Genomic DNA, 27201 nt, shown 5'->3' on the forward strand with positions numbered 1-27201 from the left:
CCAAGAAAATTCACACTTAGAACAGCTATGTTATGGTGGCACACTGCTTAAGTAATTGATTGGGAAGCATAAGGTTGAACGATTGAATCCCACCTTGCCCCCTGGCAGATCTTTTCATATGTGGCACTAACATTATCTAACACTTATATTTGAAGAGTTCATTTGCAAAAAACGATAAACGCCATCCTTTAAAAAAATGAACTGACTGCCATGAGTTACTGTTACCATTCTGAACCCTAAATCCGTTTTGTCTCACAAGCCGTTATTGTCCATTGAAAATGCATTGGAAGTTCACGTTTTACAGTAGAAACCGTCAAACGCCAGTGCTGTTCTTGAACAAAACCCGATAAATCCATTCAGCGAATCAGCGTGCAGTAATCAGGTCAGGTGATGCAATATGGCCGCGACTCGACTACATGTGGTGTAACTTTCGCTCAAAATCATTCTACAGTCAATATCTGGGACTAAATATTGAATAAATATACAACCTTATTGTTGGTTTTACGCAAAGAGATGTCCCTTTTCAGACTGAGTGGTCATTATACTGTCTTGGGCAATCCGTTTGTGAAATATATGCGCATTTGTGATGCATGGGTACCTTCAAAAATAGCTGTGCGTAATACCACACGTGTTGTTTACGGCGTTGTCAACCTTTTTAGTGTAGTCTGGCTTGATTGACAATTAATTTATTCAGTAGGTGAGAGTATAAGCTTTATAACAATGTATAACATGTCTAATTTTGCTTTTGGAATAACGTTTTATAGGTCAACGTAACCGAAAATTCTTGTCATCACATTCACTCGTATTAGCAGTAAGAGACGCTGCAAGACGAAACGTTGTCAACTATTTTTTTGTAATTCTTTGGAAAATACTATTATTATTGAGGACTTCTGGGCATCGCTAAGCCATATGTTTGCTGATAGACCTATCTGATATCATTTTCTGGAGCAAAACAGAAGTGGATAGAACTGTCATTGATTTACTGTCTCTGTCTCTATCTACTGAACACAGATAAAATGTCATCATTCCTATGTAAGTATTACTGCTCACATATTTCAGTTATATACGTTATTTTTGAAAATGAGTGTCTTTAAATAGGTTAGTGGTATTATATAATGTGGATATTTCACACTGTAATGTTAGCGTTAGTTAGTAGTGTAAAAGTTTTTGTGATGCATGCAACATTGATGACAAGAGTGTTGGAACATTACCAAAATGTGGTGGATGGTGAAAATAGTTTTCATATCATCCCATCCCCATACAAGAAAACATACGAGAGTACAGAGTATAGAAATACATACAAGTTAACGTTAATACGTTACTAATTACACATTTAGGACCCTTTACTCCGCTTTACTCCTCCCATGACTCCTCCTACCTTCACGGGTCTGTAAACACCTCACAGCTAGACCAATGAGGGTTTGTAGCTGGAGGGGAAGGTATCGCGTGTTCTCCCTTGGCTGGTGTGATTCAAAACCGAGATGTTAGTTATTTTTCCTCTGTTCGTAAGAACAGGGCACAATTATAATTAAGAATGCACTGGTTCCGTTGCCACGGGTTAGATATGAAGGCGCTGCTTCATATCCCGCTTAAAGCTGGCCTGAAACGGATCAGTAGCATTCAGGTTACTCTCCGTTCGTAAACGGGGCTATGTTGTCATCAGAGATATATCAGATATGTCGCCGGACTGTCAATATTCCAATGGGAGCATCAGAATATTCACAAATACGCGGAACAACACACCCGATCTATCCGTGACTACAGCAAGAAAGCGTAACAGTTACTATGTTTTACTCTCGTGTTAATCTGACTCCATTTTACATAATTTAAAATTTGGTTTTAACTATACGTGGAACTTGGGAGTGGTTACACTCGACTCTATCTTGTGCCATCATTCCTCAATATATGCTCCCGGGTTTAGCATTATTGTTAAATCTCAGTTCGGCGAGGAATCCAGAGGGTAGGAGGCTGACCACCATAATACATGCCTTCCATGCCTGGCTTACATGGATAGGTCATCGACAGTTATGAGCCCAGGACGGTACGTATCTATCGGGCTCCTTCAGGCGAATTTGACAAGAACCGGCGTACTACGCCCATGGGTTCTCTTAAGCCAAAACACCAGAACCAATACCACCAATCCCTTAACAGGCAGATCGTGGTCACCTATCTAACTTGAAGACCCCACTAAAGACGTTTTACTGTACTAGACCCCTGATCAGGAGGTCCCCGTCCGAATTGCCCCCCTGAGTATTTAAACGGAATTTCGGCTGAAAAGAAGATAAAATGGATTAGAGTCATGAAGACCACGCAAGTTAAAAATCAGAATTTATTGAACAGGCAGGTAGGTTATTATCTTCAATTTCCAAAATCAATTATAAAGGTTAAAAACAGAAATACAGAGTAAAAGAGTTCTTACCCAGCCTGTTTAGCTACACACAGAACACAGAGTATGCGCAGTGCGGGAAGTCGATTGCGATCTTCCATGGCTATCTCTACACAGAACACATAGCCTAGTATGTGCACTGAGGGAAGTCGATTACGATCTTCCTTGTCTGTCTACACACAGCGCACAGAGTATGTGCATGGTGGGAAGTCGATTACAATCTTCCTCGATTGCTTTGTCTCCCTTCCTTTTAAGCCAAATCCCGCGTTTGGTCTAGGCGGCATTGCCATAAATTAACCTGTCCGAATCATAAATCTCTAATTCCGGCCCCCACCATTTGGAGGAGGTTGTTAAAACAATTGGTGGGGAAATGGGGAAAAGGAGATGATTACCAGAGAGGACATTCCATTGTGTTAGTTTTTTCCTGAGTTATTGAAACTGTTTTATTAAATTCTATTTGGTATGAAACATATTTCATTCAATTGCTATAATTTTCCTGAATATGTCCATACTAAACATGTCAAGTGGATGTAATATTATGGTGCAGTTGTCATGAAAATACCCTTTTGTTTAACCATTGTACATGCAATCCATGTTATTATTACATAATGCATAATACAATAATACAATGAAAACATGTGCATGGTTTGTACGGTTTTCTGGGGTTTGTAAATAGGATAAACAGATGATTTAAAGTCCAGATCCAGAAAAGAAATACAAAGTGGAATGTCAGAGGGGCCCAAATGAGGGCACTGTCCCGCCATGTGGCCGGTCATTTCACCCTTTATGACCCCAAAACACCCACACCCACAACCACAGGCAAAGAGACTAGTTCCCCTTATCTTGGTTGTGTCCAGGTGGTAACATTCCAGAGAGCCAAATGGCCTGCCCATTCAGAGGAAGTCCGAGTGACTTATTGTTTTACCACAAGGCTCTCGGGTCCTTTGAAGTACACGCTGCGTCCCAGCATGCTGGCTCGTTCAAATGTCAGCCTTTTCTGGGTCCCAGTATAATTTCCCTCTTACAGGTCTGTTGTGTAATGCAGAAGCGCAACAGGCAACATGGCATGGGTAGGATACGAATGCTTGCCGTCCTGTACCGTGCTGGTCAGTGGAGAAGCGCCATTTGTCTCTCTTGTCCCGGGTTGAATGTGCCCCCAGAGGCGCAATGTTAAAACATTGGCACGTTCATGCTCAGGGGTTTTGTAGTCTGGCAGGGATTTTTCAAGGTATGATCTTGTAAATGTGTAATATTGCCCATTAATGGGCTGTTTTTGTTGCAATTTCCAGCACTTTACCTGCTTGTTTTATGTTAAAGAATGTTAAATATTGCCCTTAAAAGAAACTTATATCCATTACATGGCTTTTTTAAACTCTGAAACATGAAATGTGGAGTTATCTGCTTTTGACAAGAAATGACTGGTGGCGTTATCTGCTTTTGACAAAAACAAACTTTAAATTTGAAATAAAACAATTTTTAAATAAAGTTTAATTTTGTAAGTTACCTGTATTTTGTTGAGTCATTTTTACTTGATCAAAACAACCCAACTGCAGTTTGATTGACATTACCTGGAATGCACAATAAAAAAACATTATTTATGAAAATTACTAAAAATGGAGATATCTGTTTTTGCAAATGAACTCTTCATTTGCTAACTAATAATTCTCTATTACTTTTCAACTTTTGCTTTTGCACTTACCATAATATGACAATCTTAAATGCATATGTTCACCAAAAGTCACTCACGGGGAGCCATATGCATTTCATGACATTACACCAGCTGATCACTGTGGCGTTTCTACTGACTATATTTCTTCACTTGGCTACTGTAGAACACGTTCTTATCAGCAAACGCCACATTTATACATTCATGTTACCTGGCCCTGTTCTCTATCTACCAACATACAAACAATTACTATGAACAGTGAGCACCGTAATTCATTGGGCAGTGACACATTTTTTGTTATTGTAAATCTCGCGCAGCTAGGCCAATGAGGGAAATAGCTGGGATCGAAGGTATCTGTGTGTGTCCCTTTGTTGCTGCTGGAAAAAGTTGTTAGTGCTATTTTTAAAATTCACCATTCTTGTAAATGGGGCGAGACTGCACTTTGGATCGACGAGGTCAGCTAAATTTAGACCAAGTTACAAGAATAGTAGTACTACTCTATTCTCTGCTTTTCTCTGGTCTGGGCTATTATCTAGTTTTATCCAGAGGCAGTCTGTAAGCATTACGGTTAGTTTTACTCTCGATTATCTGACTCCAAGTAAAATTTATTCTTGATTGTGAATGGATTTCTGTTCTTTAGCAACATCTATACCGGGAAAGGCCGGCCTACCACGGAGCGCACTGGCCAACATGCATCCGACATACGACAAACTAGATGTCTGGCAGAGACTAAGAGGTGGGCGAATATCTTAAACTCTGTTGGGTATAACGATTACATTCAGGGACCACAGAGGACCATATTAAGACCTAGTTATCCACATGGAACACTGCCAAGTAGAGTGGCAGAGACCCAGAGGTGGGCGATAGGGCTGTCAAAAAATATTCGAAGTTCGAAAACTGTTCGAAAATCTTTTTTTTTTTTTTTTTTTTTTTAAGTTCGAAGCTAAATTTGAGCATTCGAATATTAGTTCTGGATCATGCGGCGAATCATGTTCATGCATGCAAAGTTTGTTTCCTGTGCTAACGTTACTTCCTCTGTCAACAAAAAACGTTATGCCCTGGATCCAGAGCAAGTGGATCGTCTGGTTTTTTTCTGGTTACGCTGACCTAAAAAACGCTATTCCAAAAGCAAAATTAGACTTGTTGTACATCGTTAAAAAGCTTATACTCTCACCTACTGAATAAATGAATTGTCAATCAAGCCAGACTGTACTGTAAGGGCGACAACGCTGTAAACAGCATGTGTGGTATTAGGCACAGCTATTTTAGAAGGTACCCAGGCATCACACATGCGCGTATATTTCCCAAACGGATAGTCCAAGACAATAAATGACCACTCAGTCTCAAGGGACATCTCTATACCAATGGTAAGGTTGTATATTTATTCAATATTTAGTCTCAGATATTGACTGTAGAATGACATATCATTTTTTAAAACGTTTTCGCTTATTTCGTTATTCAGTAAGCATCGTTTTCACTGTTGTATTGGCATATCTTAGGGCTATTGTCGGGTTTATCTTGTTGCTATGACGGAATACGATTTTTTAGTGGTGAAAGAATATTTTTAGGAATACCAAGATAGACAGTATTGTCCATTATGTCATGGATGGGGGGTGTAGTTGTAGATGAGACTGCAGGGAGGGGGTGCGTGTTAAATGAACGACTAGAGCGACAATGGTGGTGCTGCGAAACTCTGTATTCGGCATAGTTGTCCTGTATCATCTACTAATGAAAGTAAAACAATGCGTTTCTGTTTTTAACTCATACTTTGTTGCAGTAGCACTGAATGTCTGAGTTCAGTAATCTCGGCATGCCGGCGTGCCGACCACTAGGGGCTTTGTGCTAAGAGGTTAAGATCTCATTATCCACATGGAACACCGCCAAGTGGCGAGGCGCCTTTGACTCAAAACTTATTGATCAGATAACTCGAACAGACGCAATTCCCTAGCTGTAGTGGAGCCTCAACAGAAAGGATTTACTAGACAAGTTAAACAATTCCCAGAAACTACACCAATCAAGGGTTAACAATTTATTAGTCAGGTAGGTAAGTTTCTTAAAAACAGTCAAATACAGTTACAGAATTTATAGTATATTAACCCAGAATAGAGAGTATCAAAGATTATTCATACCTGACCAAGACTACACACAGAGCCAAGAGGATGTGCGGGAAGTCTGAATACAGACCTTCCCAGATCGCTCTGTCCCTTCTCCTTAAATGTCTAAACTTAGTGTTTGATCTGGTGACAGAGGTCATAAATCTCGGAACTGGCCAGTTAGTGGTCAAATTGGAATTTTAATTACCTTTTCCAGATGTCCTTCTGAGAGAATATTTTATCAATGCGGGTTTTCCTCGTAAGTTATTGAATAGATATGAAACATCTACATATGTCTGCTGTTTATGAAATTAATACTACTGTACTCCCCACACCAATGCACTTCAAACAAGACCAGACACAATATTGTCTGACTTAAAACTCTCTCTTTGTCATGAAACCTCCCTTTTCATAGTTCTGCTAATGAAATTAATATTTTAAAACCAAACAGATCCCTGAATTCTGATTGGAGCAATACACACAATATTCACCTTTAACCTAAGTCAGGTAAAGTATGTGTATTAATACAGATATTACATTTATCCAGTATATTGTGATTATGTTACTCTAATACAATATTGTGGTGTGGGGATGGCTGGTTTAAGCAGCCACACCTGCCCTGGGTCAAGCTAATTAGACCTGGCCAATTGGATAATTGGTTAAGAATTAGATAATTGGCCAGGCTAATTGGACCCAGGAACAGGAGTGGCTGCACCTGTGCGTAGTGAGGTAATCACTGCGCACAGGTTAAATCTGCCATCCCCCCCCACACCAGGGAGCTCTCTGTCATGACAGGGTTTTTACATCTGCTCATTTGGCGTTACCATCTTGCCAAACCCTCGTTAATAAAATCTGGACTGTTGGAACATCTTCTCCCTGTGTCTCTGTGCTGGAGGGCCCTAAAGAAAGCTACTTCGGTGGCCTGTGGCAGGCGTGTTTGCCACAAATATATTTAATCAGACAAACAATATCTTAATGATAACATAATGCAGAGTATTTGCAGAAAATGTTCAGTTTCCTTTATACAGTGCTCTGAAAAGAAAAATGTACCTTTCCAGCTCAGTGCATGGTTTCTCTATGAGATCCCTTGTTTGGAGTAAAGGAAAAAGGAAGGAGGTGTCCTGACTCACTTCTTCCTCATGATGGTAATGTTTCGCCGTCCACAAGTAATGTCCAGTTGTGGCCGGGCAGTGACCTCTGCAAACAGGTGGTTCTTGTCCTGAACAAAGGTGCCCTGAAATTCAGGAGGTCGTAATCCATCTTGCAGGGTACAGCAGCCTCAGCCTAATGACTTTACGACCTGCCGTAAAGGAAATTCCTCCCGGCTTTTGACATAATTGAGTTCACCAGTTGTGTTTTTCTTGTAAATGATGAACCAAACTGTTGACTTGGGCATGCCCAGGGTTTTTGCAATGTTCCTTATTGATTGATTTTTTATTTCTGAGCCTTATGACGGCCAGCTTAATTTGCATCAACACTGCTGTCTTCCTCATGTTGTCACACCCCTAACAATCTCCAAAGGCAATTGCAAAGTCTAGAATCAAGACTAGACATCAACAGCTCTCTTCTGCATTCACTAACGACACAAATGAATACACCTGCCTAAGGAAACACATCTGTGAAGCCAATTCAACAAATACTTGTAGTACCTTAAAATGGGGGGACCATGTACAAAAGGTGCTGTCATTTCTAAGTGGTTCATCCGATATGGATGAAAACCCTCAAATTAAAGCTGACAGTCTGTACTTCAACCTCATTGTCATTAGCCTATATCCCTTCAAACTCAAAGTGCTAGAGTACAGAACCAAAAATCTAAAAAAATGTGTCACTGTCCAATGAATTATGACGCTCACTGTATGTACTGCAACACCCCATTAAAACATTCCATTTAAAAACATGACTCATTCATAGTTATAACTACTAGTAGTAAATGTGAGAAAAGTACAAATGCACAACAGTTTTCCCACGCAATTTCATGCATTACTTCAGCAACTATATAAACAAATAATTAGTAGTACTGTCTGTTTTATATACCGCTCAGTAAGGAAACTCATCTCACTCATGGTCACTATATTTCCTTTGCACTATAGTTTGTGATCATGTCAAACTTCACCTACATGCCCATTCTGCTAAAAACATATTGTTTGAACTACTCAATTTCACAATACTGTTATTTTCTGATATGCAAAGATTGCTAGGAAATATGTCTGTGCTGCTGTCAAGTCTTCCTGTACTTTTTCTCAAATTCTCACATAAGGTCAGTGATCTAGCTAAACAAAACTGCGAAGAAGAGTTCTACCTACAGCTAAGCATAACAAAGTGCCTTATAAACCTTAGAAACACTAAAAGTGCATCTCCACAAAATAACAGACAACGGAGCAGGACAGAAGGGTACACATGTTGCAACCTAGGGAGCTCAAATTCTATGAGCTTCCTGATCAGTGGGCAGAAACCTGGCAAATGAAATTCAAAATAACTAAATGTAAAGTTATACGTGTGGAGTATAAAAACATAGGGCAGGATTACTTTATGGGTGGTACAAAATTAGAATGTGTATATGTAGAAAAAGACTTGGGAGTAATAGTTGATCAAAGCTTATCAGGGTCTGGTTAATGTGCTGTAGCAGTAAAAAAAAAAAAAATAGCCAACAGGATGCTGGGATACATAGCCAGGAGTATTGAGTATAAATCTGAGGAGATCATACTCACCCTATACAATACCCTTGTCAGACCATACTTAGAGTATTGTGTGCAGTTCTGGGGACCGTACTACAAAAAAGATATAGAGGCAAAGGTCCAAAGACGGGCAACCAGATTGATTCTGAGTATAAAAGATAAGTGTTATGAGGAAAGGCTGGCGATGCTTGAACTTTTCCAGTAAAAGGAGATTACCTTTTATTAAAAGGATTAACAAAGTGAACTACAGGAAATTATTCAAGTTGAGTTCGGTTAGCAAAACGAGGGGGCATAAATGGAAACTGGCAACGGGTAAATTTCACAGACATTAGGAAATATTTTTTCCACACAGAGAGTATTCAGTGTGTGGAATAGCTGGCCTGAACATGTAGTGGAGGCAGAAACACTGGGGGTATTCAAGGCCCGGCTTGATACAGTGTTAGATACTATCTATCTTTTAGGTAAACTAAGAATTAAGTACAGTTTAGTGGTAGGAATAGATGAGCAGTGTTGGGCTGAATGGCCACTTCTCACCTTAAGTTGTGTTATGTTATAATTTTGTCAATCAAGGCTCATTGGATGGCCATGAAATCAGTGAATACATATACTGGGGACATTTTTTGTTGTTCTGATGGTGCAAGCGTCTTTTATACTTACACCACCGCACCCTTTGTCACAGCCATTGTTATACATACAGTCCCCTCCAAAAGTATTGGAACAGAAAGGTCAATTCCTTTGTTTTTGCTATGCACTGAAGACAATTGAGTTTGAGGTCAAAAGATATACATGAGATGACAGATCCGAATCTCAGCTTTTATTTCCTGGTATTTTTATCTAGATTTGTTAAACAACTTAGAACATATCACATTTTGTATCAGACAACCCAATTTTTAGGTGAGCAAAAGTATTGGAACATGTGACTGACAGGTGTTTCTTGTTGCCCAGATGTGTCCTGTTAGATTGATTGGTTAAACAATAAATAGTTCTGAATATCTACTCTTGGTTTTAGCCTTGGGTTTTGCCTGTGAAAACTGCATTTGTGGTATAAAAGATAAACTAACATGAAGACCAGAGAGCTGTCTTTGGGAGAAAAGCAAGCTTAGAAAAGAGGGTAAATTGATCAGAGCCATTGCACAAGCATTGGGGAAAGCTTGTACGACAACCTGGAATGTCCTGAAAAAGAAAGAAACCGCTGGCGTACTGAGCAACAGATATCGAACAGGTCGACCAAGGAAAACAACAGCAGTTGATGACAGAAACATTGTGAAAGCTGTGAAGAAAAACCTCAAAACATCAGTCAGTGACATCACAAACAATCTCCACGGGACAGGGGTGAAGGTATCTCAACTGTTCGAAGAAGACTTAGAGAGCAGCAATATAGAGGCTATACCACAAGATGCAAACCACTCATCAGTAGTAAGAATCGGAAGACGAGATTACAATTTGCAAAGAAGTACAGAAATGAGCCACAAAAGTCCTGAAACAAAGTTTTATGGACTGATGAGACCAAGATTAACCTCTACCAAAGTGATGGAAAGGCCAAAGTGTGGAGAAAGAAGGGATCTGCTCATGATCCAAAACATATAAGCTCATCTGTGAAGCACGGTGGAGGAAGTGTCATGGCTTGGACTTGCATGGCTGCTTCTGGAGTGGGCTCACTAATCTTATTGATGATGTAACTCATGATGGTAGCAGCAGGATGAATTCAGAAGTCTACGAAAACATTCTGTCTGCCAACTTTTGGAGGGGACTGTATATAGCAAAGGGACAGTTCTGAATGGTAAACGCTGATCAGAGACTGTACAAATTCACACAAGGATAGCCATAATCCACAACCATTTCTTAAAGGGTTACTTCACATTCACACGAATCATATCCTCAACTTGGCACCCCCAAAATCTCGCTCTGCCTCCAAATCAAACCAGTCTACATCTGGGAGACTGCCTACGCTGTATGCCTGTTTGCATGTATGTATGTGTACGCATACTTCTCATAGTCTACATTTATATGCATTACTGTTCTCACTTTCTCATAACAAACACTTTGCAAAAAGAAACATCTCATAAAAAACACCTTTTCAACGTACAAAAATGCCAAGTTACTCACACACACAAAGCACTGTCTATAACTCGCAAAATAATAAGCACCCAACATACGCACACACATACACTCACATACATCTTTATCTGTGCCATAAATCACAATTTCCACCCATGTTTATTTTAATAATGATTGTTTAATAATAGATACACTTTATTACAAAAACAAACAAAACTAAACAAATTTATCCAGGGCTTGTGAGGTCCAACAATACAGGGTATTCCAGCATTTACCTATTATCTAAAAACTAAAGACCTCATCTCTGAACACCAGTAAAGATGTCCAAAGCTTTAGATGTCTAAACTTTTTAGAAGCAGCAAGTCATCTTCAGGTTATCTCCAGATGAAAGTGTTTTCAAAGGTGTTAATACCTGAACTCATCATTTCACAAGAAGTACTACACTGTAATAATTTTGATTTACTCCTCCTCGAAATGAAAATGGAATAATTGTTGAGAAAGTATGACAATATAAATGGGGATGGCATATATTAGATTTTCGATAGATTTATGTATTAAAAATGTATTTCCATAGTGCTTGAAAACAATAATTGTATTATCTGCCAACCAACCAAACTGAAATAAAGTAAAGAAGGAGAATAATGACACTTTCATCTGATCATCCAATGTAGGATGACAATGTTATATTATTGGGCACAGGGTATTATTTTCCTTCAGTTCATTTTATTTTGTAAATCACCATCAAACGTAATATATTCAGCATCATGATTTTTATTACCACTTTCTGTCTCACCTGCTTTAGTGTTTTCCTGTGGGAAAGGGGTATGGCTGAGATTTAATGCTCATTCTTTAGCCTCCTACCACCCATGCTGCCCCCTCCCATCCCACAAAAAAAGAAACCACAATAAACATAATGAAGAAACTGGGCCTGCCAAGTGTCCTTCACATTCCCAGCCAGAGAAAGCAGTCCAGAACATCAAAATTGTAGAGGAAGGGACTCTGATGTGTCAGCAATTGTTTACCCATTTCTAATAAGCTGTGTGTGCATGTGCATGTGTTAGGAAGTGTATGAGTGAATGAGAGAGCAAGGAAGAGAGAGAGATACAGTGTATGTGTATTTACCAGGTTCTACAGGCTTTTGTGTTTATGTATCTGTTTGAATGTTTGTAATATGTCATTTTGTGTTTAAGTGTGTGTGTGTGCATGTACGTGTCTGAATGTGTGTGTGTGTGTGTGTGTGTGTGAAATCTACTGTCTTCTGTTTTGCCTTGTGAAGGTCTGGTCACTATGGTAATGAGTGCAGAGCTGTGTAAAATCGCCTAATGCAGTTTGGGTTGCCGACATGCAGAGTTATGAAGGGTGAACCCTTCTACTTTCAGAAACCGCCTGCAGGGTATAGTCAAAGTCTGCTCCAAAATTTTTGGACTCCCTGTCAGAGCCCTCTCCACCCTATGCGAGCAGCAGATGCTAAGGTCAGCTGGCAGGATCCTACAGGACCCCACACGCAGTAATTGGTCTCATTTTATGAGGCTAAAAGCACAGTCAGTTATGATAAAAGCTTATTTTAAAGGTGGGTGGTCAAAATGAAAATGCAGTCACACGTGAATATTTGAAAATATAAAAACCATGATGCCTACATCTTGCAACATGGAAAAGTAAATATACTGAAAAAGATTGTCACGTCACCACTCGGCTCATTTTATGAGAAATAGATAAAGAAGTGGAAGATTGCAGTGAGGGGAACCATATTTAGAAGGAATTTCCTGTTGTGAAAAAAATAACCATTATGAATATTCAAGAAAAATAGTTTTTTCTGTTATTGTCCTAATAAAAATAAAAATAAAACACCCTGTACTGATGAACACTGCAGTCACAACAAAATGTATTGAATTACATATTTTTGATTCTGTTATACTTGCCAAGGACTCATTTGAAGGCAACTTTGAAATGAACTGAAAAGGTGTTGCAGAGTACTGTAAATAATGTTGGAGTGCTGTACTAATATTGTCTACTATCCATTTAAAGCTCTTTAATATAATTTAATATGTCTTTACAGAATTACATAGAATATTTACTTTAAGCAAAATAAATATTACAGGTAGGCAGTGTACATTTTTTGTGTTTGAATTTATTTATGTGTGTGTTTGTGTACATGTGACTATGCACACATACTGAAAATAAATTCTGGTAATTTAATTGTACTGCCTTTCTTCATTATGAATTGGGAATATCACTACTGATTGTTATATGTATATGACAGTACCAAAACCTTTAAAAACCAACTGACATTCTGTACATTAACCCTTTCCAGTCCGAGCATTCTTACAAGCCAAATTCCTCATTTCCGTTTCATGTCTGTGCCCCTGCCAAATAAAAGGGATCATGATTAAAAAAATATATCTCTGTGAAAATAACTATGAATTGAGAATATCACTATTCATTGTTAGATGTATATGACAATAGCAATCCTTTAAAAAAATAACCAAATAAAGAGATTCTGTGCATTAAGTGAGGAATGTAAAACAGGAGATTAGAATCTGGTCATCCATGCTGGCCCTGAAACCCCTGTCCCCCAGCCCCTGCAGTCTGGGCATTTCAGGGACAAATCAGAAGGTGAAGGCATAGACCACGCCCACTACCACAATGTTGCCGATGGTGGCAATGATGGCGACCCACAGCCAGATTGCATCCCGAGACATGGGCTGTGGCTCCTCCTGTTGCCCGTGGGCTATGATTGCAGCTGCATGGACACTGGCTGAGGAGTTGAAGAGCGAATGGTCAGTGCTGTAGTCGTCGTTGGGGGAGTCCATGAATGCTCCCGTCATGACAGGGATCTAAAAAGCAAGAGAGGAAAATCTAAGTACAATCACAGTCCTTATAACTGTGGACACTCAGCTGTATTTTCCGGAACCAATGGTGCAAGGTGCATGGGCACTGTCAATGGCATAGGGCATGGGTACACTGGGTGTACCTACTGAATTCTGGTATTGTAGTGACCAGAGGCAAGGAGCACACAGCTCAAAGCATGAGGTGCAGATGGAAAAATGGGTGTAATTAGACTGAATATATTAACAGTTGCAGCTGGATTCAATCATAGCCAATCAAATGACCTCTTTTCATTCCCTTTATGAGCCACACACTTTCTGGCTAGCATATTGTCAGATTCCGTGGTATACCACTATAATGGAAGACAAAGATATACTCATCAGAATAAGCAGAGGAAATGGACGTTCTTGAATGAGAAGTGCAGCATAGGGCACTTTTTCCAAAAATTGAGTTTGAACAAATCTCATAAGAGAAATTTGTTTGAATTTTCTACCATCACAATTTCAATACATTGCCAAAATGTATATTATAATGGCTCTGTTTTAATTTCAGATCAAAGATCACAGAAATAAAATAAGTTGATATCAAATGCTGCTCAAACAAAAGAAATAAATACAATGCATGAGTCCATCATCAATGGCATGGCTTACTGAAAATAAACTGAACTGACTGATATCCTGGTTGGAGAGCAGCTGCCGACTGCATGCGTTGCAGGGAACCTTCTGGGTATGTCTCAAAACCTGTAAGATTTTCAAATGGCACTCCTGTGGTGCGGTGTAGGTACAATTTTTTTGGCTCCTCATTTTCAAATGTATAGCCAACAGGCTACGTGTATAGCATGACCCACAATTGAACTTAATTTTAAGCCACCTAAGGATATACCATCCAGACAAAACAATAAAACAACTTGTTTATCAGTCAGTGATATTGAGCATTGTTACATTAGCTTGGGAAGAGATAACTAATGCAGTTAATGCATTTACATTTCATGCAGATATCATTTTAACTGTAGTCACATAATTCAAATGAAAAAATAGTTCAAATTGCATTTATTGTCATTACAGACAGGTGCAAGAAAAGGAATAGAATGCAGTACCACAGGGCAACATAAGAATAGCCATAAACAATTATAAACAGAAATAAATACAGGAATTAACATTATAAGAAAGACAATGAACAATAAAGGCAAAGAATGCATTTGTCCAGCTTGGGGGATTCACATCAAAGTCAAATTGGACAGCATATGATTCACCAAAATGGTTGACTGGCTATTGAATAGGTTATGATTTGACTGGGAAAGCCCCAAAATAAGCAACCTGCCATACAGTACACTGGGCTGCGATTTGCACCATGGATCTGGTCTAAGCGGGCAGGTGGCACAGGCGTGAATCGCAGACTATGCTGCACTTCACTGCTTGATCTTCACTGACACACCCCCAATAGCACATCTCCTTCTACTCCTGACAAATTAAAAAACGGGCTCAGTTGTGTCAAGATCCATGAAAAAAATGCCACTTTTCCAGTACGACAGCTCACCTCATGCCATGCACAGGCTGGAAAATACAACCATGCTAGTTCTTCTTTTAATTCAGTGTTTTATTGAGGAATCAGTCATCAATACAAATATTTCTTGCAAACAGTCATTCTCTTAGAAAAACCCATCAAACCCCCCTCACCCCCCACACACGGGATATATTCAAACATTTAAATATAGTAAGCCAAATTGAAGAAAAATAAATGTTTATAACAATAATAAATATAACATGGAATTTTAATGCAAAAGAAGCATTTTAACTGTGGTTGCAATGTCTCTCCACATCTCTATAGTACCTGATTTAGCGCCATTGAATCTAGCTGAAGACATCTCCATGTGCACAATGTCTAAAAAATCTGCAGCCTGTTTGACAGTTAGCTGGTTTGGTGGCAGCCAGCACTGAACAACAATCTTTCTTGCAGCGGTCACACCAGCCATCCAGATTTTACATTCTTTTTTAGTAAGCTTAGATCTGGAGATGTCAATGAAAAATGCCAGGATCCAACCATAGGCAGATGACAGCACGTTAACCACCTTTACCAGCCCAATTATAAGTTTTTCAAAAGGTTTTTTTTTTTTGTTACAGTTGAAGTCGGAAGTTTACATACACTTAGGTTGAAGTCATTAAAACTCATTTTTAACCACTCCACAGATTTCATGTTAGCAAACTATATTGTTGGCAAGTCAGTTAGGACATCTACTTTGTGCATGACACAAGTAATTTTTCCAACAATTGTTTACAGACAGATTATTTAACTTTTAATTCACTATATCACAATTCCAGTGGGTCAGAAGTTTACATACACTAAGTTGACTGTGCATTTAAACAGCTTGGAAAATTACAGAAAATGATGTCATGGCTTTAGAAACTTCTGATAGGCTAATTGACATTATTTGAGTCAATTGGAGTTGTACCTGTGGATGTATTTTAAGGTCTACCTTCAAACTCAGTGCCTGTTTTCATGACATCATGGGAAAGTCAAAAGAAATCAGCCAAGACCTCAGAGTTCTGGTTGGTGTTTTTATATACACACGCATTACAGCCCTTTTATATATACATATTTACATAGTTCCCCTTTAGGGGAGCAAAGTAATTGAACAAGTTAACCACTTAAAACCGAGGGAATTTTTAAAGAGTCACCTCTGTTGTAAATTCCATTATCCATTATTGTTTTTTATTGTCTTTATTCTGTCATGATTATATGTACTTATAATACTGGACAAATCCAGATTTCTTTTTCCAGTCATACCCCAGGATGTATACAACACCAGGATAAAATTTCAGAGTGGATTGAGCAAAGCATTGAGAAAACTGACATGCGCTTTCCCAAAGGTGGGCCCAAGTGTCCCCAAAACCTATCCAAACTGCACCAAAACTCTCCAAATTGGAATATTGTGCATATCTTTTTCCCAGCGATATTCCATTTCCTGCAAAACAAATATTCTTTACTTACCCATTCTCTCTTTTTGACTAAGCCCTGGATTTCAGACAAATAGTGTCCTTATGGACAGTTTCTATGTACAAAATGTGTTCATCATGGTTACTTATTGTCAGGGTTCGCCCGGGTCCTTCCAGCACCAGCCGCTAGATGTCGCCAGCACTCCCTTATTCACTTTTGATTTCTTTCACCTGTGTCTGTCCTGATTACCCAGCCTCATTAAGTGTCATCTGTTCCACCTGTGTCTTGTTTGGTTTTCTCTATTTATTCCATGTCTTTCGTTTCCAACTTTGCTCAGTCTTGAGTTTTCATGGACTCTGGTCTTACCTCTTGCTTCTTGTGCACTAAAAGTTCTGCTTGTTGTTAAAGTATATTTGGTCATTTAGAGTGTTTACTTGTTTCTTTGTTATCTGTCCTTTGTGTTCCTGTTTAAGACCTTTGTTTTTTTTGTGTATTAACTTTGTTCATTTTTGGGAGTCTCATCTCCGGTTTATTTTGTCTTCCCTTTGTTTAGCCTTAATTCAGTGTTTTTGTAGTTTTGCTTTGCACTAGTAAAATCTTTATTGTTTGCCACCTCATCTCTGCCTCCACCTTGTTGTCTGCACCTGGGTCCACTCAGTACACTGCCTTACAGCAAGACTGAGCCAAAACATGGACCCAGCAGAAAACCAGCCCCCTGAGATGGAGCGCATACGGGCGGCACTGGCGAACCAGGGGACTGCGATCGGTCACCATGAGCAGATGCTCCAGCAGCTCCTGGACACCCTGCAGTCCCTCGCCCAGGCCGTCCAGCAGAGCCAGGCACAGGCTCCACCTATGGCTCCTGCGCCAACACTACCTCCCATGGTCCCGAGCCCTCCACGTCACCGTGAACCTCAACTGCCAGGGCCAGAGAGATACGACAGTAACCCGGGAGGGTGTCGGGGCTTTCTCATGCAATGCTCCCTGGCTTTCGAGCTCCAGCCATCGCAGTTCCCCACCGAGCCCTCACAAGTGGCGTACATTATCACATTCCTCACGGGCAAAGCACTCTCCTGGGCCACAGCCATCTGGAACCAGAAAACCCCAGCCTGCTTCAGGTACCAGGCTTTCACTGAAGAGATGCACCGGGTTTTTGACCACCCAGTCAACGGGAGGGAGGCATCGACGTGGCTACTCCGGCTCCGCCAGGGGGTACACAGTGTAGCGGATTACGCCATCTCATTCCGCACTCTCTCAGCAGAGTCTGGATGGAACAGCGAAGCACTCGTCGCGACCTTTCAGGATGGCCTCTCTGATAGCATTAAGGATGAGCTGGCATCCCGGGAGGCACAGGATGACCTGGATATGCTCATTGACACAGCCATTCGCATCGACAACCGGCTCCGGGAGAGGCGAAGAGAGCGCTACGCTTCCTCTTCACCACTTCCAGGACACAGAACAGCCCTGGGGACAACATCTCCCGAGCGCTTCCGAGTCTTCCCGAGACCATCTTCAGCGGTGACAGAGGAGTGTATCACCTCACCGCCCCCCTTTGGCTGTCAATGGAGGGAAATCATTCTGAGGTCATCCAGCTCCACCTCATCCACTCTCCTGAATTCCCGCTGATCCTGGGCTACCCATGCCTGGCTCGCCACAACCCACGTTTCAATTGGGCCACTGGGCGTCTCACCGAATGGGGGCCAGCCTGCCACGCCACCTGTCTTTGTTCCAGTCCATCCCCTCACCCTCTCGAGTCTCCAGTCTGTTCTCAAGTTCCAGTCCATGTCCAAGCTCCAGTCCATGTCCAAGCTCCGGCCTCTTCTCAAGCCCCAGTCCATTCCCAAGTTCCAGTCCACGTCCTAGCTCCAGTTCATGTTCAAGCTCCTGTACATCCCGAGTCTTCACGAGTGCCCCACGAGTACGCAGACCTGAGGGAAGTATTCAACAAGGGACGGGCCACCACTCTTCCCCCCCATCGGCCATATGATTGCGCCATCGATCTCCTGCCTGGCACCTGCCCCCCTCGAGGACGTCTCTTCTCTCTCTCTGCCCCTGAGACTGCTGCCATGGAGGAGTACATCCGGGATGCCCTCACCTCTGGGTTTATCCGCCCTTCCACCTCCCCGGCTGGCGTGGGCTTCTTCTTCGTGGGCAAGAAAGATGGTGGTCTGCGTCCCTGTATTGACTACCGTGGCTTGAATAAGATCACAGTCAAGAATCGCTACCCACTCCCGCTCATGTCCACAGCTTTCGAGCAACTCCAAGGCGCCACCATCTTCACTAAACTCGACCTTCGAGACGCTTACAATCTCGTCCGTGTCCGCGAGGGGGATGAGTGGAAGACTGCCTTTATTAATCAAAATTGAGACTCCTCTTTTCTTTGAGTTATATGAGGCTAAATATATTTGATTGAAATGCTGAGTTAACTTCTTGTGTTCCATTTCTGGTAATTTGGCTTCTTGTAGTAGACACACATCAGCTTGTAATTTTTTGAGATGGTTTATAATTTTGGTTCTTTTTGCCGATGAGTTGATTCTATTCCAGCTAACAAACTTTAATGCTACAGACATTAGTTTTTACACTTAATGACATTTTTGTGGTGCAATTGTACATATTTTGAAACAGCGTACTCCGTGCAAACTTCCCTACATCCATGAAATGCACACATATAGCATACAGAACAGAAGAGACATGAAACTGAAGTGGAGAGGGAAAAGAAAACAAACAAACAACAAAAAAACGAAGAAAAACAACAAAGGACTTAAAAGACATGTGAGAACACAAAAAATGACATACAGGGAACAGTATGCTATATTGTGGAGACAACAGTGTGTAAGTTGGGTGTTCTATTTTAACCCTTCAATGCCTTCTGTTGGGTGATATTGTGATCTACTAGAAGATGTAAAAACCATCAATTAATAAAATGAGTTATGTAAAGAATATGAACATACAAACATAAATATACACGCCTAGCTAAGTCATACCTGCATACACACACACACACATGCAAAAGCCCACATGCTGGATGTGTGATCTTACACATACATACATACATACATACATACATACATGTATATATACACACGCCTATATATACACACACACACACACACACACATACCTACATATACTCAGACATACACACATACATATATGTATACACAAACACACACACACTTATGTACATGAGAAAAACAATACATTGTCTAAGTAGGCACTATTTTGTGTTACGAATGGGTACAATGATTGCGCAAATGATGTATGACACGTGCGCATTGATCTGAGTAGTTGAACTTGAGTCAACACCATTAAAAGTTATGAAAAAATAGCAGTTCCTGTTAAACTCATTATTTTACTACTGTCTATTTACTACAAAGAATTCAGGCAGTGTAGTAAAAGAGGGCACATACAGAAAATGTGTAAATCAAAGCAGTATGATAAACAGACAAAGAAAACTGGAAAAAGAGACAGAAAGCTGCATGAAGTGACTGAAACAGACTCAAATGACTCACATGAAGAAGACTTATCATGTCTTGAGCTGTACACAATAAAAGACACTGATGATGAAGTGATATGGCTGACACCACAAGTACAGGGAGTTGCATTGAAGATGGAACTGGATACTGGATCAGCTCTGTCAGTGATCTCATACAAGGACTATAAAGAAAAGTCCCCAAATCTGAAGTTAAAACGCACCGCAGTGAGACTGAAAACATACACAGGTGAAAGAATAACTTCCATTGGGAAACTGAATGTAATAGTGAAATATGAGAAAAAGAGATGCAACTTGGAGCTTTATGTGCTGAAAGACGGAAGTGTGCCATTTTTCGGACGTGAATGGCTGAGGACCATCCGCCTCAACTGGCATGAAATAAAGACAATGAGACTGGCCTCAAAGCAGAGCACATGCTCTACAGATGAAACACTGAATCAGATACTAGACAAGCACGGACAGGTGTTCCGAGAGGGAATCGGTACCCTGAAAAACATCAAAGCACAGATCGTACTGGAGGACAACGCAAAGCCAAGATTTCACAAGGTGCGTCCTGTGCCGTATGCCTTACGCCCTAAGGTAGAAGCAGAGCCGCAGCACTTGGAAGAGCAGGGAATCCTCACTAAAGTGGAATAGTCTGACTGGGCTACGCCAATAGTACCGGTGGGCAAGAAAACAAGTGACAATGTATGTATCTGTGGCGATTTTAAGGTTTCAGTGAAAACTGTGCTTCGTACAGACCAGTACCCGCTCCCACGCATAGAAGACATATTTGCGTCAATGGCGGGTGGCAAGCACTTCTCAAAAATTGACCTTGCTCAGGCGCACTTACAGATGGAGGTGGAAGAGACATCACAAAACTATTTGGTAATAAATACACACAACGGTATATATCAATATAACAGAATGGTGTTTGGTATCGCCAGTGCCCCAGCTGTATGGCAACGTGCCATGGACTAAGTGTTACCAGGCATCCCTGGCACACAGTGTTTTTTGGATGACATAATTGTCACTGGTGTTGATGACTAGACCTATCTGGCTAACCTACAGGCAGTACTGGCTAGGTTAGAGGAGTATGGACTGAGGACAAACAAGAACAAATGCAAGTTCTTTCAGGATGCCATCGTGTACTGTGGACATAAAATCGACAGACACGGACTCCACAAAACAAAATTGATGCAGTTTTGAATGCACCCAAGCAAGAAAACGTGAGCCAGCTACGCTCATTCTAGGGCCTCATCAACTATTATCACAATTTCCTACCACACCTCTCGACTGTGTTGCACCCTCTGAACTCCTTGCTGCAACTAAACGTCAAATGGAAGTGGAGATTGTACACAGGCGTTCAACACTGCTAAGCAGCTCATCACATCAGAGGAAGTGCTGACCCACTTTGACCCTAGTCTTCCCCTGCGCCTTGCCTGCGATGCTTCGCCATACGGCATTGGCGCTGTACTATCGCACAAAATGACTGATGGATCCGAGCAACCAATCGCATTTGCATCAAGGTCTCTAAACTCCGCCGAGCGCAATTAGCCCTGAGTCTGGTATGGGGGGGTGAAGAAGTTTAATCAGTATTTATATGGAAGACACTTCACCTTAATCACAGACAACCAGCCCCTCATGTCTATCTTTAACCCTCAGAAAGGCATTCCAGCCATGGCAGTGGCACGCTTGCAACGATGGGCTTTGTTCCTAGGTGCTCACACCTACAGCATTGAGTTTAAAGGGACTAAACTACACAGGAACGTAGATGAGCTTTCTCGCCTTCCACAAACATCAAACACTGAGAAAACCATAGACCCTGCTACTGTGTTCCACATGACACACATGGAGCCTCTGCCTGTCACAAGTGCTCCGGTGCAAAAAGAGACTAACAGAGACCCAACCCTGTCCAAGGTGTATGACCTGACACTGAATGGTTGGCCGGCTCATGGCGACCCCCAGCTTTCTGCGTACTAACCCTCTGAAAGGCTGTGTAATGTGGGGTACCCGTGTCGTCATACCACCAAAGCTGCGTTCGAGAGCGCTAGGATCGCTACACAAAGGACACCTCGGCGTAGTCAAGATGAAAAGCCTCGCTAGAAGCTATGTCTGGTGGCCAGGCATAGACAGCCAAATAGAAGACCTGGCTAAATCCTGCACTGGTTGCCAGCAAAAACTGCGCCAGACGCAGACGGCATCTATCCACACTTGGGAGTGGCCTACCACCCCTTGGCAGCGCATACATATTGACTACGCAGGACCCTTTATGGAACGAATGTTTCTCGTTTTGGTCGACGCCCACTCAAAGTGGCTGGAAATCTTTACAGTGAAACAGGCAACAGCCACTAACACAGTGGATCTCCTCCATACAGTCTTTGCACGCACATGTATACCCCAACAGCTGGTAAGCAACAACGGAAGTCAGTTTACTGGAGAGGAGTTCCAGAGCTTCCTCAAGAAAAACGGTGTGAAACACATTACTTCAGCTCCTCACCATCCTGCAACGAATGGACAAGCTGAACATTTCATCCAGACGTTCAAGCAGTCGATGAAAGCAAGTAGGAAGGAGGGAACACCGCTGCAGCAAAAAGTAGCCAACTTCCTACTGGCATACAGAAACACTATTCATGCAACAACAGGACACACACCAGCAATGCTCTGAGATCACATTTGGACTTGATGAAAACAGACATGTAGTGTCCCACTACAGAAATGCAAAAGAAAACAAGAACCTTTGACATCGGACAAAAAGTGCTCGCCAGAGACTATAGGGGCTCAAACCAGAAATGGCAGCTGGGAAAGATTCTGTCACACAGGACGCCTGATATACACTGTGAGTGTTGGAACCAATATGGTCTGGTGCAGGCACGTAGACCAAATCCTGGATGCAGCAACTCGTGAAGTCACAGCGCAATCTGAAAGCTCAGCTGAACCTCGGGACTCGGATGAGTTCACTCTCACAACACCAGATGTGTTTGGTGCGAACAGTGACACTGAAACTCAGCAGACTGTTGAACCTACTTCTCAGAGTCCAACTGACTCTGGTCCACCAATCAGACACTACCCTGAGAGAAATCACAGAGCACCTCAGAGGCTTGACTTATAGTCATTGACAGACAGTTGGTTTGTTTGTATTAAAAAAAAAATGTTGGATGTCAGCGAAATAAGATGTACCTGATCTACATTTGTGTTGTATATCATAATCATACAGTGCCATATTTTTGTTGTAGTTAATGTTACTGAAATGTGATACTTACCTGAAGCATTGTATTATTTGTTTGATGTTTACTAAGAGTAAGTACATCAAAGCTGGAAGGGAGGAATTGTACATGAGAAAAACAATACATTGTCTAACTATTTTGTGTTACGGATGGGTACAATGATTGCGCAATGATGTATGACTCGTGCGCATTGATCTGAGTAGTTGAACTCAAGTCAACACCATTAAAAGTTATGGAAAAATAGCAGTTTCTGTTCAACTCATCATTTTACTACTGTTGTGTAAAAGTGAGAACATAACACACACACATGTGCACGCACATACACACATGTATGTATATATATATATATATATATATATATATATATATATATACACACACACACATCTATACAAACGCACACTCATATTCACATACATATAGTATATCCGTAAATACGTACATATCTATTAAGTAGTTGTAATTGCTTGTTTATATACATACAGCCACATACACACATACTCAGACCTGCCAACCTGCACGCATTTTGTGTACCAACCACGCAATTCTTGGTCAAAATATGCAGGTACGACATGCCAGCTGAAACTACGCAACAAAAAAAAAAATATTATTGTAATTTAATTACGGAAAACAATCAATTAATACAAAACAATACCGTACATTTATTCGGTATTTAAACTACATCCCTCGGATTGAACCAGATGCTACGACCTTGTGCTTGTGGTTCTGTAACCCCTCCCCGACCCACTCAACATCCACTGATACGCAGCGGTACTTTATTATCCACCGAGGCGTAACGCTGCATTGCTGAGGTAAAATGGGAAGTGGGGAGTAATAATCAAGCACAAAAATGTGACCGTAATGTTAACATATTAAACGTTAAAACATGTTCGGTAACTTTATGAGATGATGCATTTCAAGGGGTATATCCTAATGAGATAAATTTGTGTATATAGTTAGCCGTAGTAGTAGTTGTCTTGAGTTCACTTCACTTATTCCCATGAATATTAGATTGTTGCACATGCTGCGTTACTGGATGTCTAGAATGGTTTCTTTCGTGTTTTTGTTTTCGGTGAAGATGGTGTTGACCTGGGCAGAGAGTGTGTTGATTGTAAGCTTTAGCTCCTTGTTTTCTATCTGTAGTGTTTGTGATTTGCTGCACTCAAGACTCGCCTTAAAGGAGTAACATGGTGGTTTTCACACTTTCTCAGTTTTATGTGCTATTTGCACAAGAGGCATTGAAGAAACACGATGAGTAAAGTATTCTTCTTTATTTTTATTTTTTTGAGAAATATGCATTTTAAATTTATTGTCCTATTTTCAACCAGTTGAGAATGTTATCAACTTAGTGCGTCACAAGTGCAGTAACTACTCCCCTTTCCACGCCCCATAAAGAAATCTGACTGGACACACCGTCCTCCTAGTGTGCTGTGAAGTTTAGGTAGCAAACAACAAGGCTCAATCCTTCTGACGTAATTTACATAGAAACTATACGCTCAGATCGCCTAGTTTCACTCACTGTGGCCAAGCAGAATCGATAATGTTTCAGAAAATATATAACTTTAAAAGGTTTAATTCAATCTTCTACTGGGACTTTTCCCGTTTATTGAGGGTGTGAAAGAAAATTTCGGTGCAGCTGACTAATCAAATTTTTTTCAGATTTACCGTTCGATTGAGCAAGTATCATTCAAAGTACGTTTGTATGGGTTAGTGCTGTCCGATTGTGCTGGCTACTTCACATTAACCTTGTATGGCAATCAGTAAAGGCTAACAGCACAGCACCACTTAATTATTGTCACTTCTATCACCACTGTAATGAACTAAAAAAAGACGACAAACTGCCTTTTCTGTGCCTTTTAAGGACTATTAGACTATCTCTGGTTGGTTACATTAATTTATAGCTAGCTAGCTAGCCAGCTAGCTGACGTTAGCTAGCTATGTAGTTTGCTTTCATAATGTAATGTTATCGACAACGTTAGCTAGCTAGTTTGCTTTCATAAGGACGTTATAGTTGTGGTTTTATCTTAACTTGGCTAGCTAGCTAGCAAAAATTATTATTGGATATAAGTCAACGTCCTTAGCTATCGATACTTGATATACTAAGTTAGCTAGCTTGTGAAAATTCAGTCTCCCAAGATGAGCGCGTATCATGGAGGTAGCTATGGTAACGGGGCACCGTCTGTCAATCATAGCTAACTGACAGTTCTCATTACCACGCCCAGACAGTTGAGGTGAACTTTTATAGTGGGAAATTTAGGCTTAGAAAAATATGTTTTAAAATACATTGAAATGACTGAATAATAAAAAAATAAGGCACATTTGTTTTGTTTCAGCCTTTAACCTCTTAGCGCAAAGCCCCTAGTGGTCGGCACGCTGGCGTGCCGAGATTACTAAACTCAAACATTCGGTGCTACTGCAAGCAAAGTGTGAGTTAAAAACAGAAACGCGTTGTTTTAGTTTCATTAGTAGACGATACACGACAACTATGCCGAAAACGGAGTTTCGCAGCCCCACCATTGTCGCCCTGGTCGTTCATTTAACACGCACCCCCTCCCTGCAGTCTCATCTAAAAAACACCCCCCACCCTTGACATAATGGACAATAATGTCTATCTTGGCATTCATAAAAATATTCTTTCACCACTAAAAAATCATATTCCGTCATAGCAACAAGATAAACCCGACAATAGCCCTAAGATATGCCTATACAGCAGTGAACACGCTGCTCACTGAATAGCGAAATAAACGAGAAAAAGTTTTTAAAAATGATACCATGTCATTCTACAGTCAATATCTGGGACTAAATATTGAATAAATATACACCCTTACTGTTGGTTTTACGTGTAGAGATGTCCCTTTTGAGACTGCGTGGTCATATATTGTCTTGGACAATCCGTTTGGGAAATATACGCGCATCTGTGACGCCTGGGTATCTTCCAAAATAGCTGTGCGTAATACCACACCTGTTCGTCGTCGCCCTTTTTAGTACAGTCTGGCTTGATTGACAATTCATTTATTCAGTAGGTGAGAGTATAAGCTTTCTAACGATGTATAACATGTCTAATTCTGCTTTTGTAATAGCGCATAGGCCAGCGTAACAGAAAATATTCTTAGCATCGCATTAACTTACGCATTCACTCTGTTAGCATAAACATACGCTGCACCTAACGAAACGTGGTCAACGATATTTCGTAATTTCTTGGAAAATACTATTATTGTTGAGGACTTCTGGACATAGCTAAGCCATATGTTTGCTGATAGACCTAGCTGACATCGTTTTCTGGAGCAAAACAGAAGCGAATAAAACAGTATCATTGATACTGTCTCTGTCTCCATCTACTGAACATAGATGAGATTTCATTATTGCTATGTACGTATTACTGCTCAAAATATTTCGGTTATATACGTTATTTTTGAAATTGAGTATCTTTAAATAGGTTAGTGGTGTTATATAATGTGGATGTTTCACACTGTATGGTAAGCGTTAGATGGCAGTGTAATAGTTTTTTGTGAAGCATGCAACAGTGATGACGTGAGAGCTGGAACATTGCCAAAACGTGGTGGACGGTTGTAAATTGTTTTCATGTTGTCTCATCCCCATACAAGAAAACATACGAGAGTACAGGGTATAGAAATACACACAAGAGTTAATTATTACACATTTAGGTACTGTACCGCATTGTGTGACAATATTTTTGCATTATTTTTTTAATCTGATAGCAATGTTTCATCTTAAACCTTCATAAGGGGCTCATTTATATGCTTTGTAATGGACAAAATGCATTTTATTCAATTTTGGAGAGATTTTGGATATGTTTCTGGACCCCTAGATATTTTAGACCACTGTATTGACTGAAAGCTTGTT

The 27201-nt window shown here is 40.7% G+C and overlaps 2 protein-coding genes across 9 annotated transcripts in view; both read right to left on the reverse strand.

Annotated features, from left to right (window-relative positions):
* Window positions 1-27201, reverse strand: part of LOC135233747 (uncharacterized) — a 789909-nt gene that overhangs the window by 80450 nt on the left and 682258 nt on the right. The window lies entirely within an intron of this gene.
* LOC135233075 (uncharacterized protein C14orf132-like) overlaps window positions 12390-27201 on the reverse strand; it is a 64177-nt gene continuing 49365 nt past the window's right edge. Inside the window, exons 2-3 of one of the 2 annotated variants that reach the window (XM_064296249.1) lie at window positions 14355-14444; window positions 12390-13712 (exon numbers count right to left, since the gene is read on the reverse strand). In XM_064296249.1, coding sequence (XP_064152319.1) covers window positions 13485-13712; window positions 14355-14444 — 318 coding nt within the window. In that variant the 3' untranslated portion in view covers window positions 12390-13484. The remainder of the gene's footprint in view (window positions 13713-14354; window positions 14445-27201) is intronic. The other variant, XM_064296250.1, reaches the window with a different exon arrangement.

The sequence above is a fragment of the Anguilla rostrata genome, chromosome 10, assembly GCF_018555375.3.
Source record: "Anguilla rostrata isolate EN2019 chromosome 10, ASM1855537v3, whole genome shotgun sequence".
NCBI classification, from domain to species: Eukaryota; Metazoa; Chordata; class Actinopteri; order Anguilliformes; family Anguillidae; genus Anguilla; species Anguilla rostrata.